Consider the following 17,052-nt stretch of genomic DNA (forward strand, 5'->3'; position numbering starts at 1 on the left):
AAGTCGATCAATCAACCAATCGATGGATCGATCGATCAATCGGTGTGGGCCTGAGCCTCAGACCCTCACCTGGTAAGCGGGCTCTGTAATGTCCCATGCTTTGGGTTCTCAGTGGTGAGAGCAGGTGCGGCGCCTGGGCCGAGGGAAGGGTTGTGACAGAGGGCCCCTGGTTTCACAGAGGAGGAACTTGAGGCACGTGACTTGCCCGGGCCTTCAAGCCTCGCAGAACAGGGTGAGGCTCCTTGACCGCCAGGCCAGTTCCCAGTCCCCGACCTAATGTCAGCTTGCCATGGGCCACGTCTTCTCACAGGAAGGGTAAGTACGGGGCTCCTCGCCTCTGCACAGGGAGGGCTGTGGGTGCTCAGAAAGTAACGGGGGGAAGGTGGTGTGTGAGGCTTATGAGGAGGCAGGTGATCAGGGCAGAAAAGGACATCACGGAGGAGGCCCCAAAACAGCCGTCTCAGCTCGGAGGCAAGGTAACAGGGATGCATTCCTCCGGGGAAAATGAGATCAGGGGTCTGGGCTGAAGAATCCCTGAGAGTGTATTTTTCTGCCTCTAAAAGAAGCCAGGTGTGGTGGAGAAGCCAGGCATGGTGTCGCACGCTTGTAATCCCAGCATTTGGGAGGCTGAGACAGGAGGATCGTTGTTTGAGGTCAGCCTCAGCTACTTAGTAAGGCCTTTTGCAATTCAGTGAATCCTTGTTTCAAAATAAAGAATAAAAGCCGGGCGTGGTGGCGCACGCTTGTAATCCCCACGCTTGGGAGGCTGAGACAGGAGGATCGCACGGGTTCAAAGCCAGCCTCAGCTACTGAGTGAGGCTCTCAGCAACTTAGTGAGACCCTGCTTCCAAATAAAATATAAAATAGGGCTGGGAGTATAGCCCGGAGGTAGAAAGCCTCTGGGTTCTACCCCCAGTACCACACACACAAAAAAAAGAATAAAAAAATTTAAAAATAGGACTGGGGATGTAGTTTGGAGGCAGAAATGCTCCTGGGTTCCATCCCCAGTGCTGCAAAAAATAAAAATAAATATAAATAGCCAGTTGTGGTGGCGCACACTTGTAATCCCACGTTTGGGAGGCTGAGACAGGAGGATCACAGAGGTTCGAAGCCAGCCTCAGCTACTCAGTGAGGCCCGTTTCAAAATAAAAAATAGGCTGGGGGTATCGCTCAGAGGTGGAATGCCTCTGGATTCCATCACTAGTACCGCAATAAATAAATAAATAAAACTGTTGGAGAAGCCGGGCGTGGTGGTGCACACCCGTAATCCCAGTACTTGGGAGGCTGAGACTGGAGGATCACAGGTCAGAGACCAGCCTTAGCAACTTATCAAGACTTTCAGCAGCCTGGTGAGACTGCCTCAAAAAAGAAAATAAAATGGGCTGGGGTGTAGCTTGGAGGTTGAATGTCCATGGGCTCAATTCCTAGAGACACACACACACACACACACACGCACACGCACACGCACGCACACGATGGCGAGGAGGACTGAGCCACCCACCAGGGGAGCGGGCAGTGGGAAGCGGAGGGTGAGCCCTCTAATGCTCACCCTCTTCCCTCAGATTCTTCCACTACGGCAGCCTGGGGCTGGGAGGCCTCCTGCTCCTGCTGGTGGTCATTCTCTTCATCTGCTTCTGCCGGCTCCAACAGAGAGGTGAGCCCCACTCAGGCAGCCCTTGTTCCCCTACAGCTGTGCCCAGCTACACCCTTCCCACTGCTAGGGGAAGAGTCTCCACCAATCCCGACCGGAGCCGTGCGTGGTGGTGTACACCTATAATCGCGGTACCTGGGAGGATGAGGCAGGAGGATCCCAGGTTTGAGGCCAGCCTTGGCCATTGAGCAATCTTCCTCAGCAACTTAGTGAGACCCTGTGTCGCTTGGAGGTAGAATGCCCCTGGGTTCAATGTCTAGTACACAAAAAATCCTGGCAAGTCCTGGCTGGTGGGCGTTCAGTGGGAGAAGTAAGAGAAAAATGTCCAAAGGCCAGGGCGGCTAGGGGGTGTAGCTCAGTGGTCAAGCACCTGGGTGGCATGTGTGAGGCTCTGGGTTCAGCACCCAGTACTGCAAAAGAGAAGGAGTAGGGCTTTGGTCTTGGGAACTGGTGGGGGGGGGGTCAGCCAGTGAGGAAACAGCCCCAGAACTGTGAGGAGTATCGAGGAGGCGGGGAGACCCAATAGAGGCTGAGCTGAGCTGCTTCTTCTATTTCAGTGAGGAGGCTGGAGAGGAGATGGGTGAGTCTGGGGGCCGGGAGGGGAGGGTGCGAGGCCAAGTGGGAGCTGGGTGGCTGGGATGTGGGATGGGGTCAACACAAAGGGGAGCCAGGTGTGGTGGTGCATGACTGTAATCCTAATACTTGGGAGGCTGAGACAGGAGGATCGCAGGTTGGCGGCCAGCCTCCACAACTTAGTGAGGCCCTCCGCAACTTAGTGAGAAACTGTTTCAAAATAGAGCCAGGCGTGGTGGCGCACGCTTGTAATCCCAGCATTCAGGAGGCTAAAACAGGAGGATCGTGGTTAGTGGACAGCCTCAGCTACTTAGTGAGGCCCTTTGCCACTCAGTGAGACCCTGCTTCAAAACAAAGAATAAAAAATAGGGCTGGGGGGGTGTAACTCGGAGGTTGAATGTCCCTGAGTTCCATCCCCAGTACCACAGAATAAATACATTAAATAGGAGCCAAGCGTGGTGGTGCAGTTTGTAATCCCAGTGCTCGGGAGGCTGAGACAAGTGGATCACAGGTTTGCAGCAGCCTCTGCTAGTTAGTGAGGCCCTCCACGATTTAGTGAGACCCTGTTTCAAAATAAAGAATAAAAAATTAGGCCAGGCATGGTGGCGCACGCTTGTAATCCCAGCATTTGGAGCCTGAAACAGAAGGATCACAGGTTCTTGGACAGCTTCAGCTACTTACCCTCTGCAACTCAGTGAGACCCTGTTTCAAAACAAAGAATAAAAAATAGGGCTGGGGGTGTAGCTTGGAAGTAGAATGCCCCTGGGTTTAATCCCAGTACCAGGAAAAAAAAAAAATAGGGCTGGGGTATAGCTCAAAGGTAGAATGCCCCCAGGTTTAGTTTAATCCCTAGTACAGAGAGAGACAGACAGACAGACAGACAAACACGAGAGAGACAGAAAGTAGTAGTATAGAGATAAGAGTAAATTAGACCAGAAGAAGAGAGAGGAACCTAGCAAGACCCTTTTTCAAAATAAAAATATAGTGCCGAGCGTGGTGGCGCACGCTTGTAATCCCCTCGCTTGGGAGGCGGAGACAGGAGGATCGAGCAGGTTCGAAGCCAGCTGTGCTGGCTTAAGAGACTGTTTCCAAATAAAAATATAAAAATAGGTCTGGGAGTATAGCCCGGAGGTAGAAGGGTTTCCAGGAACCCCAGTACTGCCAATAAATAAATAAATAAATAAATAAATAAATAAATAAAATAAAATAAAAATATAATAGGGCTGGAAGTGTAGCTTGGAGGTAGAATACCCCTGGGCTCAATCCCTAGTCCCACAATAATACATACATACATGCATACATACATACATACATACATACATTCAACAAAGTAGAAATGAGAAAGAAAGATGAAGAAAATAGAGAGAGAGAGAAAGCGAGATGGAGAGAGAGAGAGAAAGAAAGGAAAGAAAAAGAGAGAAAGAGGGAGAGATAAGGAGAGGAGCGGGCGGGACTCAGGGAGGGGCTGAGCCGCCTTCTCGGCCCTCCCAGCGGCTCCTCCCTGTCGGCCAGGCCCAGCGTCCGGAGCAGGAGCTCCACTATGCGTCCCTGCAGAGGCTGCCAGTATCGGCGTCCAGCAACGAAGCCGTCGAAGAAGGGGCGGACACCAAGGAGGACGCCAGGACCGACTACGCCTGCATCGCTAAGAGCAAGCCCACCTGAGCGCCCCAGGAGCCCCCCACAGCCCAGGGAGGCGGCCGGGGCCATCCCGCGGCGCATCCAGTAAAGACCCTGGCCTCTCCCTCTGTGTCTCAGACTCCTCCTTCCGCCTGGAGCCCCCACCCACACTGAGTACCGTCAGAACTTAAGTGGTGAGCCGGGCGTGTGGCGCACGCTTGTCATCCCCGCGCTGGGGAGGCTGAGACAGGAGGATCGCGCTACTTAGTGAGGCTCGCAGCAACTTAGTGAGACCCTGTTTCCAAGTAAAATATAAAATGGGTCTGGGAGTGTAGTCTGGAGGTAGAAAGCCTCTGGGTTCCACTCCCAGTACCACCAAAAAAAAAAAAACAACAACAAAAAAAAACAAGTGGTGCCCCGTGCCGCAGTGGTGCAGTCTGTAATTTCCGTACTTGGGAGGCTGGGACTGCAGGTTGGAGGACAGCCTCAGCAACTTAGTGAGACCCCCCCCCCCTTTGTTTTTTTTCTCTTATTTATTTGTTTGTTTATTTATTTATTTATTTATTTTGGTGGTACTGGGGTTCCTGGAAGCCCTTCTACCTCCGGGCTACACTCCCAGACCTATTTTTTTAAATATATATTTTTTTAATTTAGAAACAGGGTCTCTTAAGCCAGCGAGGCTGGCTCCGAACCAGCGCGATCCTCCTGCCTCCGCCTCCAAGCATGCGCCATGCCCGGCAAGAGACTCCCCGTGTGTGTGTGTGTGTGTGTGTGTGTGTGTGTGTGTGTGTGTTACTGATGATTGAACCCAGGGACATTTTACCTCCCCAATTTTATTTTATTTTTTTTGTGGCATTCTACCTTTGAGCTATGCCCTCAACCAGATTTTATTTCTTATTGGAAACAGCACCTCACTAGGTTGATGAGCATCTCACTACTTGCTGAGGCTGTCCTCAAACCTGTGATCCTCCTGTCTCAGCCTCCCAAATACTGGGATTACAGGTGTGCACCACCATGCACCGCTTGCAAGACCCTGTTTCAAAATAAAAAGAGCTGCCAGGTGTGCTGGCACGTGCTTGTAATCCCAGTATTTTGGGGAGGCTGAGACAGGAGGATGGCAAGTTTGTGGTCAGCCTCAGTAACTTAGTGAGACCCTGCACAAGTTAGTAAGACTCTGTTTCAAATTTTAAATAAATAAATAAACAGGCAAACAAATAAATAAGCCGGGTGTGGTGGCAAACTCTTGTAATCCCAGCATTTGGGAGGCCGAGACAGGAGGATCCTGGTTCAAAGACAGCCTCAGCTACTTAGTAAGGCCCTTTGCAACTCAGTGAGACCCTGTTTCAAAATAAAGAATAAAATATAGGACTGGGGGTGTAGCTTGGAGGTAGAATGCCCCCGGGTTCTCTCCCTGGTACTGCAAAATAGATAAATAATAAATAAATATAGAGTCGGGGGCATAGCTCAAAGGTAGAATGCCCCTCGATTTAATCTCCAGTACTAGAAACAAACTAAGTGGCTCACCCTTCCACTCACTTTGAGGTTAAATGGTGACTTACTGGGTGAAGAAGGGCCTGATCTTTTCTGAAGGCCAGAAAACAATGTGTAGGGGCCTGTCCATGATGGACAGTTGACAAACAGAACCACCAGATCCACCTACCCCCATTTCTCAGGAGAGGCTGCCTCAGACTCCTGGGCCTGGGGAAGGCGGGGGTGCCAAGCGCCCAGACCTCGGGGAGCTGCAGGCTCGGCTGCTGGGAAGACAGTTCCTCAATCTTTCCAGGTCAGGCCAGGCGGACAGGCAGAAGGCGGTTAAGAGCCCAGGGAAGCCAGGGCATGAGCAAGTCTTAGGAGGCAGAGACAGGAGGATCACAGGTTTGAGGCCAGCCTCAGTCACCAACAATAACCCTCCCTCCCTTCCTTCTTTCTTTCTTTGTTTCCTTTCTTTCTTTTTTTTTATGGTACCAGAGATTGAACCCAGGGTCTCACTAGGTTGAAGAGAATCCTATTACTTGCTGAAGCTGTTCTCAAACCTGCAATCCTCTCCTGCCTCAGCCTCCCCACTGGTTTTCCAGGCATATGCCACCATGCCCAGCTAAGACCCTGTTTCAAAAGTAAAAAATAAAAGCTGGGCGTGGTGGCGCATGCTTGTAATCCCAGCATTCGGGAGGCTAAGATTGGAGGATCACGGTTCGCAGACAGCCTCGGCTATTTAGTGAGGTCCTTCACAACGCAGTGAGACCCTGTTTCAAAATAAAGAATAAAAAAAACAGGGCAGGGGGTGTAGCTCGGAGGTCAAATGCCCCTGGGTTCCATCCCCAGACCCCCCCACACACACAAAAATTGATTAATTAATTAAAAAGTGCTGGGGGGGTTAGTTCAGAGGTAGAATTGCCTGAGTTCAATCCCCAGGACCAAAAAAAAAAAAAAAAGGTGCCAGGGGAAGCCAGGCATAGGGGCACAAACTTATCCGCTTGGGAGGCTGAGACAGGAGAATTGCAGGTTCCAGCTCCCTGTGCAATACCTTAGTACCCTTTATTTTATTCAAAATAAAATAGGGCTGGGAGTATAACTCAGTGATAGAATGCTCCTAAGTTCAATCTCCAGTAACACGCACGTACACACACGCATGCGCGGGCCAGGGGAACCCAGAGAAAGGCATGATGGGCATCTCAAAGGATGGAGAAGGAAATACATGAGACTCATAAGAAGGAGGTCGTGGTGGGTCAGGGTTCATTGGGGCGTCTAAAGAAGGTCGGGGATCTGGGGTCTGGAATCCCGTCTCAGAGGCCGTTCAAGGAATAGCAGTGTGTTCCCATGGGGCAGCACCTGGTGGGAGAGATGCCCGCGACACTCAGTGCCAAGGCCTGGCGCCCCCTTCTTAGAGGTCAGGTGTCCTCCCTCCCTCCCCCAGGTGTCCCCTCCCAGCCCTCCCTCCTGTCCCTGCCCTAACTTACATTTACCCTGGTAATAGAGGGCGCTGCCTATGGCCACCGAGAGAAAGGAGAAGGAATAGAAGCCGGCCCGAAGGAGGAGCGCCGTGCTGGCCGTCAGCGCAGGAGGTCCTGAACGCGGGCGGTGGGGAGACGGGGCCCATGTCATGGCGGCTGCAGGCTGCTGACTCCCAGTACACTGCGTCTGGGGCCCTCCAGCAAAGGAAGCCCCGGCTCCCGGCACCTCACCTTTCTCCACCAGCAGCTGAGTCCCGTTCCCTGTCCCGACACCCAGGCCCAGCACCTCCACCTTGCATATGCACATGCCGGCATCGTGGCCTCGGGTGTGCTGAATGTGCAGCTCAGCCTGGTGGTCCCAGAGGGATCGGGAAGTGGCAAGGGGGGCCAGGCGGCCCCTGAACCCTGGGGTCCCGTTCTTCACCTCCTTCCCGGAGGCCACCTTGTCTCGGTACCATGTGACGGAGCCAATGGCCGGTCTCTCTCTGCTGGCATTGAAGGAGCAGGGCAGGAGGGTCGAGGTGCCCTCCTGGGTATGAATCTTGGGGGGCTGGGACACCCACAGAGAGCAGGATCCTGGGGGCAGAGAGAAGACGAGGGGAAAAATGCTTCTCCCCTTACTCCAAGGAGGAAAAGGCACAAAGTGCATTATCCAGCTGACCCTCCATGGAAGAGCAGAGGGACGGCCACTTTGGGCGGCCCATGAGCCTATTTATTTATTTACTTATTTAATTTTGGTGGTACTGGATATTGAGCGAGGGAGGGAGGGCTCTACCTCTGAGCTATACTCTCTGCCCCAATTTTTTTTTTTTTAATTTGAAACATAGGCTTGCCAGGTTGATGAGAGTCACACTCCTTGCTGAGGCTGTCCTCCAGCCTGAGATCCTCCTGCCTCAGCCTCCCAAGTACTGGGATTATAGGTATACACCACCATACCTGGCTAACCCTTTCCTCACTAGTAATTTAGTGTGTGTGTGTGTGTGTGTGTGTGTGTGTATGTGTGTGTGTGTGTGTGTACGTGTGTGATTTAGGATTGAATCCAGGGCATTCTACACTCACAATCCTTTTGTTATTTATGTATTTATTTATTTTGAAGTTCTGGGGATAGAACCCAGGGGCATTCTACCCTGGAACTACACCCCCATCCCTATTTTTAAAAATTCTTTATTTGGAAACAGCATCTCACTGAGTTGCAAAGGGCCTCACTAAGTAGCTGAGGCTGTCCGCAAACCATGATCCTCCTGTCTCAGCCTCTCGAACACTAGGATTACAAGTGTGTGCCACCGTGCTTGGCAGCCCTTTTTATTTTGATACAGGATCCCATTAAGTTGCTGAGGCTGGCCTTGAACCTGTGATCCGCCTGTCTTAGTCCCCAAAGGACTGGTATTATAGACGTGCAACACTACACCAGGCTTTTTTTTTGTTGTTTTTTTTTTCGATACTGGAGATGGAACCCAGGGGCATTCTACCTTCCAGCTACAACTCCAGCCTTATTTTGTATTCTTTATTTTGAAACAGGATCTCACTGAGTTGCAAAGGGCCTCACTAAGTAGCTGAGGCTGTCCGAGAACCTGTGAGCCTTCTGTCTCAGCCTCCCAAATGCTGGGATTACAAGCATGCGCCACCACATCCGGCTATTTTTATTCTTTATTTTGAAACAGGGTCTCACTAAATTGCACAGGACCTCACTAAGTAGCTGAAGTTGGCCACAAACCTGCGATCCTCCTGTCCCAGCCTCCCAAGTACTGGGATTACAAGCGTGCGCCACCACTCCTGGCTTACTAATTTCTTAATGTTGTTTATTAAGTCATCTTTTAAAATTCTTTCCCATCTAAACTCCCACTGCCACCCTCCCTCCAGCTGCCTTCACGGAGTATCGTGGCTCGCTGAAGTTATCCTTCCACAAAGCAACTGAAACTCCATAATAAGCCGGGCGTGGTGGCGCACGCTTGTAATCCCAGCACTCGGGAGGCTGAGACCGGAGGATCGCGGTTCGCGGCCAGCCTCAGCTGCTTAGTGAGGCCCTCCGCAACTCAGTGAGACCCGGTTTCAAAGTAAAGAATAAAAAATAGGGCTGGGGGTGTAGCTCGGAGGTCAAATGCCCCTGGGTTCCATCCCCAGATCCACACACACACAAAAGAAACTCCATAATAAATATGGATGCCTAGTTAACTAATATCACTTATATGATTCCAGGCCTTATTTTAGTACTAATAGCATTCTGTCAGTCTATAGTAAAGACCATCTTGCTAGGTGGTTGTTAGATTCTTTTTATGTTTTGTTTGGTGGTGGTACTAGGGATTGAAATCAGGGGAGCTCTACCACTGGGCTATATCCCCAGCCCTTTTTATTTTGAGACAAGGTCTCTGTAAATTGCCCAGGTTGGACTTGAATTTGGCAATCCTGTCTCAGCCTCCCAGTTACTGGGATTATAGGAATGTGCCACCACACCCAAAACTACTTTGTTTTTTTATTAGAGCATTAGCTAATTAAATGTCCAGGTGAAGATACAGCTATAGTTGGTTGAGATCCGTATTGAACTCATCCATATTGTGCATTAAACCAATTTTTCAAATATTTGATTAAAGAGCTGGGCGTGGTAGCACACACTTGTAATCCCAGCGCTTGGGTGACTGAGACAGGAGGATCGCACAGGTTCGAGGCCAGCCTCAGCTACTTAGTGAGGCTCTCAGCAACTTAGGGAGACCCTGTTTCCAAATAAAGTATAAAATAGGTCTGGGAGTATAGCTCGGAGGTAGAAAAGCCCCTGGGTTCCACCCCTAGTACCACAATCAATCATTCAATAAATAAATAAATAAATAAATAAATAAATAAATAAATAAATAAAAAAAATAGGAGCTGGGCATGGTGGTGCACGCTTGTAGTCCCAGCGCTTGGGAGGCTGAGACAGGAGGATCGTGCATATTCGAAGCCAGCCTCAGCTACCTAGTGAGACTTTATTTCCAAATAAAATATAAAACAGGTCTGGGAGTATAGTCCAGAAGTAGAATGCCCCTGGATTTAATTCCCAGCACCACAAAAATAAGTAAATAAATAAATAAATAAATAAATAAAAATAAAAGCTAGGGCTAGGATAGCTCAGAGGTAGACTGCCCCTGGGTTCAATTTCCAGTACCAAAAGAAAAGGAGTTTGGGATGGAAACACGGGGCCAGAATCTCGGAAAGACTGTGAACTTGGGGAGTCGATTGTGTCCAGCTCACTGAGCCAGAGACAAAGGCCCCACTACTCCCCTCAGCACCCACAGAGCCTGCTCCTGCTGCCTAAGTTCAGCCCCCCTCCCCCCCAGGGTCCTGAGCCAGCGCCCGGGTCACCTGGATGGACGGTGGTAGAGATGAACACGAGCAGGGCCATGGCGGAGGGCGCGCCAGTCGGTGAGGGGGCCCGAGCAGCCAGGCCCTTGCTCACCAGGCGGGGATGGGAGCGCTCTAGGTCCCACAGGACGCACATATCAGCTGCCACGGACCTCGAGCATCAAATGCATGTCTCCCTGAGACAGGACGTGTGGATGGAGGTGTCCAGGACCTGGAGCTGGCAGCTTGTGGGTAGGCTGGCCTGGTGCCCGGGGCAGGGTGGGGCTTAAAGGTGGGTGAGCGGGCGGGTGGCAGCAGGATGTGGTTCTCCCACCCTCTGAGGGTCATTTGCTCAGAAAAGGCCCCCAGGATCCCTCCTGGGCCCAGAAGCTAACCTCCTCCCTCCCCCCTTGCTCTACCAAGGCCGAGCCCATCACCCACTTCCTCCCCTCCAGTCTGCTTCTCTCTGAGGGCTGCCCTAGGATTTCTATAAACGAGGGGATTCGGAGAAGCAGTTGATTGGTGGCCTGCGGTGCTAGGGTTACCAGGGACTTTGCCTGTAATCCAGTACCTGGGAGACTGAGACAGGAGGATCACAGGTTTGCGGCCAGCCTCAGGAATTTAGTGAGAACCTCAACAACTTAGTGAAACCCTGTTTCAAAATAAAGAATAAAAAGGGCTGGAGTGTGTCTCAGAGGGAGAAGTCCTCTGGGTTCAGTCCTCAGTACAAACACAAACTAGAGACTTTGCCTGGAAGCACGCCACATCGCCTGTCTTACTGCAGTGCTGACTTGGGTGGTCTGGCCAGGAGTGCTGCTATGGAGGTTTGGAGTCCCTCCTAGTGCAGTCTCTGCTCAAAGGAGCCGCTCCTATCCAGGGGGGCCCAGGGGTGCCGTCTGTAATCCCAGTACTTGGAAACTGAGACCAGAGGATCGCAGGTTCCATGCAGAAACCACGCCCAGCTCCAGTTCCTTTTATATTAATACCATTCTTTTTTTTTAAATTTTTTATTGGCGCACTATTTTCATACATCATATTGGGGTAAAAAACTTGTGTGGACATACATGTACGCATCACTGACTTAACCCCTACCCAGTTCCCACCCCATTCCCTCCCCATCCCTGCTTCCCTTGCTTGGCTTAGTGGTTGACTTCGATTATTAATACAATTCTTGGCCAGGCATGGTGGCACACACTTGTAATCTCAGTACTTGGGAAGCTGAGACAGGAGGATCGCAGATTTGTGGCAAATCTCAGTTACTTAGTGAGGCTGCCACAACTTATACAAGACCCTGCTTCAAAATAAAGAATAAAAAATAGGGCTGGGAGTACTTCTTGACAGTAGAATTCCCTGGGTTCAGTGCCCTGGGTTTAATCCCCAGTCTCTCTCGCGCACACACACACACGCACACACCTTTTTGTCTTTGTGTCTACTTCTATCTTGGGTTATTCAGTTCCCAGCCATCGCTGCTGCAGAGGCTCAGAGCTGTCTTTTGGAGAAGCAGTATCTCAAGGTCACAAGTGCTGGCTTGGAGTCGGGCTGGATTTAAATGCCAGTTCTGTGGGGGGGGGGTACTGAGGATTGAACCCAAGGGCATTCTATTTCTAAGCTACACTTTCAGCCCAATTTTTAATTTTTTAGTTTGAATCAGGGTCTCATTAAATCACAAAAGGCCTCCTGTCTCAGCCTCCCAAGTACTGGGATTACAAGCCTGAGCTACTAAGCATGATTTAAATGCCAGCTCATAAATAAATAAATAAGATGGGCGTGGTGGCACACGCTTGTAATCCCAGCATTCGGGAGGCTGAGACCGGAGGATCGTGGTTCGCAGACAGCCTCAGCTACTTAGTGAGGCCCTCCGCAACTCAGTGAGACCCGGTTTCAAAATAAAGAATAAAAAACAGGGCAGAGGCTTTAGCTTGAAGGTGGAATGCCCCTGGGTTCCATCCCCAGACCCGCAAAATAATAAAAAATAAATAAATAATAAATAAATAAATGCCAGCTTACACAGACTAGTTATATAGTATGTATGTATATGTTTGTTTATTTATTCTTTTGTAGTACTGGGGGTGGAACCCAGGGGCTTTTCTACCTCCGGGCTATACTCCCAGACCTATTTTATACTTTATTTTGAAACAGGGTCTCACTAAGTTGCTGAGAGCCTCACTAAGTAGCTGAGGCTGGCTTCGAACCTGTGCGATCCTCTGGTTTCAGCCTCCCAAGCGCTGGGATTACAAGCTTGTTCCACCATGCCCAGTTGTTACAATTTTTAAAAACTTTTGCAGCTGGGCACGCGTGTAATCCCAGTATTCAGGAGTCTGAGACAGGAGGATCGCGGTTCGCGGACAGCCTCAGCTACTTAGTGAGACCCTGTTTCAAAATAAAGAATAAAAAATAGGGCAAGAGGTGTAGTTTGGAGGTCGAATGCCCTTGGGTTCCATCCCCAGACCTGCAAATAAAGAAATAAAGAAATAAAGAAATAAAGAAAGAGGACTGCATGGGGGTGTAGCTCAGAAGTAGAATGCCCCGGGTTCCATCCTCAGTAATGGGAAAAAAAAACATTTTTATGTTTGCACTGGGGAGGGAACCTAGGGGCATTCTACCCCCAAGATATACCTCCAGCCCTTTTCATTTTATTTTGAAACAAGGTCTAAATTGCTGAGGCTGGCCTTAAACCTGCAAGCCTCCTGCCTTATCCTCCCATGTCCTGGGATGACCGGTACGGCGTAGTTTTGTGGTGTGTCTCTCTAAGCCACCTGCGCCTCCACACTGGCCCCGGAAGCCGGGAAAGAAGTTAGTGATTGCCGCCTCCCAGGGCCCCTAGCTGGAGGGGTGGGGCTGGAGCCTCGGCGAGGCCGGGGCTGCCCCCTGCTGGTCCCAGGCCCGGGCGCGGGCGGCCTTTCTCCCCCCTCAATTCCTTTCCCTTGTGTCCACTCAACACTCCATCCCCACCCCCAAAGAATCAATGTGGTGGACAAAATGGTGTGTGTGTTACACCCACAGCCGTTTTACTTTGCTATTTTGGAGCAGGGTTACGTGTGCTGGCCTTAAACCTGCGAGGCTCCTACCTCACCTATGTACTGGAAGCACAGATGTGCTCCGCCACACCCAGCACCTCCAACCCTTTGTCATTTTTTCTGGGAACAGTCTTGCTGTGTTGTTGAGGCTGGCCTTGAACATCGTATCTTCGCGTCTCAGCTTTCCAAGTACTGGAGTTACAGGCGTGTTCCACCACTCCTGGCTCTCCCTCCCCACATATTTATTTATTATTGGTACTGGGGGGTGGACTTCAGGGGCATTCTACCTCCAAGCTACAGCCCTCTTTTTTTCTTTCCTTCTTCTTTCTGGTACTGGGGTTGGAACCCAAGGGCTTTCTACCTCTGGGCTACACTCCCAGACCTATTTTATACTTTTTATTTGGAAACAGGATCTCTTAAGCCAGCGCGGCTGGCTTTGAACCTGCGTGATCCTCCGCCTCCCAAGCGCGGGGATTACAAGCGTGCGCCACCACGCCCAGCTGCTTTTATTATTTATTTATTTATTTAGCGGTACTGGGGATGGAACCCAGGTGCACTGTACCTCCAAGCTATACCTCCAGCCCTATTATTATTTATTTATTTATTTATTTTGGTGGTACTGGGGTTCCTGGAAGCCCTTCTACCTCTGGGCTACACTCCCAGAGTTATTTTATTTTTGGTGGTACTGGGGGTGGAACCCAGAAGGCTTTCTACCTCCGGGCTATACCCCCAGACCTTTTTTATATTTTATTTGGAAACAGGGTCTCACTAAGTTGCTGAGAGCCTCACTAAGTAGCTGAGGCTGGCTTCGAACCAGTGTGATCCTCCTGTCTCAGCCTCCCAAGCGCCGGGATTACAAGCGTGCGCCACCACGCCTGGCTCTATTTTATATTTGGAAACAGGGTCTCTTAAGCCAGCATGGCTGGCTTTGAACCTGCACGATCCTCCTGTCTCCACCTCCCAAGCACAGGGATTACAAGCATGCGCCACCACACCCGGCTAGTATTATTTTTTGAAACAGGGTCTCACTGGGTTGCAAAGGGCCTTGCTAAGTAGCTGAGGCTGTCCGTGAACCACTATCCTCTGGTCTTAGCCTCCCGAATGCTGGGATTACAAGTGTGCGCCACCACGCCAAGCTCTGCAATGCTTTTAGAGTGCCAAACACCCTGCCGCCATCTCTCCTTCCTTCTCTATCCCGCATCTCTGTATCACCACCTTTCTTTATATCACTCTTTTCTTTATATCTTCCTCATCTCTGCACACAGCCCCCCTCTCTCCACCTCCCCTCCGCCCTGCTCTCTCACACACAATGACTCTTTTCCCTCCTCCACATCTCTCTTCACACCTCTTTCGGGTGCTCCATCTTTCTCCAGCTTGGAATTCTAGTACTTGGGAGGCAGAGGCAAGAGGATCTCAGGTTCAAGGACAGCCTCAGCAATGTAGCAGGACTCTCAGCCACCTGCTACAGCCTCCCAAGTACTGGGATGACAGATGTGTACCACTGTGCCCCGCTGTTTACTGGTTTCTCATAAAGGAAGCAACTCAGGACTAAGCAGACAGGAGAGGTGCTCAGCGTAGGGTTTGGGGAGAGGGCGTGAGGCTTCCTCATCCTCCTAGGACATGCCACATACCCAGCACCTCCAGGGGTGCAACACAGCTCTCTGAACCCCATCCTTCTGGAGGTTTATGGAGGGTTCATCATGCAGGCATGGCTGATTAAATCATAGCTATTGGTCACGAGTCAGGGGACCGGGCCGAAAGTGCTAACCCTCTAACCACAGGGCTGGCAACAGGTCTCTTTGGGGCTAACATCCTTAGAGGCTCTCCAAAAGTCACCTTATTAGTATAAACTCAGGACGCGGGTGTGGTGGTGCACGAATGTCATCCCAGTACTTGGGAGGCTGAGACAGGAGGATTGCAGTTTCGCAGACACCTTCACCTACTTAGTGAGGCCCTCCACAACTTACTGAGACCCTGTTTCAAAATAAAGACTAAGCCGGGCCTGGTGGTGAAGGTTTGTAATCCCCGCGCTTGGGAGGCTGAGACAGGAGGGTCACACAGGTTCGAAGCCAGCCCCAGCTACTTAGTGAGACCTGTTTTTAAATAAAATATAAAATAGGTCTGGGAGCATAGCCGGGAGGTAGAAAGCCTCTGGGTTTCACCCCCAGTACCACCAAAAAAATAAAAATAAAATAAAAGAATAAAATAGGGCTGGGGGTGTAGCTCAGAGGCAAAATGCCCCTGGTTCAATCCCCAGTACCACAAAATAATAACAATAATATTATAAACTCAGATGTAGCTGAAAGTAGTTTGTCATAGATGACAAAAACCGGGCCTGGGGCCCTGCTGGCGGGCAGGCGGGGCCGGTGCGGCGCCTTCTTCCTCCTCCGCATGTGCTGGCGCCATAGAGGTTGTCCTTTCGCACTCTCTTCCCTGTTCCTCTGGGCTCCCCCGGCTGCTCCCGAGCCAGTCATTCGCTGAGACCAACGCGACCTCCTCCCTGCCCAATAGGCGACTGCGGCCGCCCCGAGCGCGCCCTGGGGGGAACCGGGTGACTGTGGTGCTCGGCGCACAGTGGGGCAACGAGGGCAAGGGGAAGGTGGTGGACCTGTTGGCACAGGACGCGGCCATCGCGTGCCGCTGCCAGGGAGGGAATAATGCTGGCCATACAGTTGTCGTAGATTCAGTGGAATATGATTTCCATCTTTTACCCAGTGGACTAATTAATCCAAATGTTACTGCATTCATTGGAAATGGTGGTGATTCATCTACCTGGATTGTTTGAAGAAGCGGAGGAAAGTGCTCAAAAAGGAAAAGGTTTAGAAGACTGGGGAAAAAGACTTGTCATTTCGGACAGAGCTCACAGTGTTTGATTTTCATCAAGCGGCCGATGGTATCCAGGAACAACAGAGACAAGAACAAGCAGGAAAAAAATGGGCACCACAGAAAAGGGGATTGGCCCAGTTTATTCTTCCAAAGCTGCTCGGAGTGGACTTCGGATGTGTGATCTTGTCTCTGATTTTGATGGCTTCTCTGCGAGGTTCAGAGTTTTAGCTAACCAGTACAAATCTATATACTCAACACTGGAAATAGACATTGAAGGTGAATCACAAAAACTCAAGGGTTCTAGGGAAACGATTAAAGCAATGGTGAGGCAGGGTTTATTTCCTTTATGAGACCCTACAGGGACCACCAAAGAAAATCTTGGTAAAGGTGCAAATGCCTCATGATTAGATATTGATTTTGGAACTTACCTTTTGTCACCTCTTCAAACTGCGCTGTTGGAGGTGTTTGTACAGGCCTGGGTGCAGCTCAGAATGCTGGAGAAGGATACGGAGTGGTGAAAGTTTATACCACTAGAGTTGGTACTGGTGCCCTTCCTACTAAGCAAGACAATGACATTGGAGAATCATTACAAACAAGGGGTAGGGAGTTTGGTGTGACTACTGGAAGAAAAAGAAGACGTGGCTGGTTGGACCTCGTTTTACTCAAATATGCTCAGAGATCAATGGGTTTACTGCGTTAGCTCTTACCAAGAGTTGCTTACAAGTTAGATGGTGAAATCATACCTCATATCCCAGCAAACCAGGAAGTCTTAAATAAAGTCGAAGTTCAATATAAGACTCTCCCAGGATGGAACACAGACATATCATATGCGAGGGTGTTTGAAGAATTACCTGTTAATGCACGAAATTATGTTCGATTTATTGAAGATGAACTTCAGATTCCAGTCAAATGGACTGGTGTAGGTAAATCCAGGGAGTCTACGATCCAGCTCTTCTGATGACTGCCAGCCACACAAGAAACATTCCTTCAGAGGGAGGTGAAAGACCTCAAGTATTTCTTTGTGACCTGCGAGTTGAGGATCAGACACCGCAGCGAGGCCCATCGGTGTGCTCGGCGCGTGCCAGCCATCGCCGCTCCTGCTGCC

The 17,052-nt window shown here is 50.4% G+C and overlaps 2 protein-coding genes and 1 pseudogene across 3 annotated transcripts; 2 read left to right on the forward strand and 1 right to left on the reverse strand.

Moving 5' to 3' along the window:
* Window positions 1-289: 289 nt before the first annotated feature.
* LST1 (leukocyte specific transcript 1) lies at window positions 290-3,886 on the forward strand (the record flags this gene model as incomplete). The annotated part of the gene is made up of 4 exons (XM_080710371.1): window positions 290-315; window positions 1,563-1,654; window positions 2,209-2,231; window positions 3,737-3,886. 4 exons carry the CDS (start codon window positions 290-292, stop codon window positions 3,884-3,886), a joined length of 291 nt encoding a protein of 96 aa, XP_080566497.1.
* Window positions 3,887-6,635: 2,749 nt separating this feature from the next.
* On the reverse strand, window positions 6,636-10,165 carry NCR3 (natural cytotoxicity triggering receptor 3; the record flags this gene model as incomplete). Its single annotated transcript, XM_080710372.1, has 4 exons — window positions 6,636-6,670; window positions 6,799-6,906; window positions 7,024-7,368; window positions 10,126-10,165. The coding sequence occupies 4 exons, from the start codon at window positions 10,163-10,165 to the stop codon at window positions 6,636-6,638; spliced, it is 528 nt and encodes a 175-aa protein (XP_080566498.1).
* LOC308273292 (adenylosuccinate synthetase isozyme 2-like) lies at window positions 10,164-16,905 on the forward strand (annotated as a pseudogene). Its single transcript has 2 exons — window positions 10,164-10,185; window positions 15,530-16,905. The product of its transcript is annotated as an adenylosuccinate synthetase isozyme 2-like (transcript).
* The last annotated feature ends 147 nt before the right edge of the window (window positions 16,906-17,052 follow it).

Source organism: Muscardinus avellanarius (genome assembly GCF_963383645.1).
Source record: "Muscardinus avellanarius genome assembly, chromosome: 14".
NCBI classification, from domain to species: domain Eukaryota; kingdom Metazoa; phylum Chordata; class Mammalia; order Rodentia; family Gliridae; genus Muscardinus; species Muscardinus avellanarius.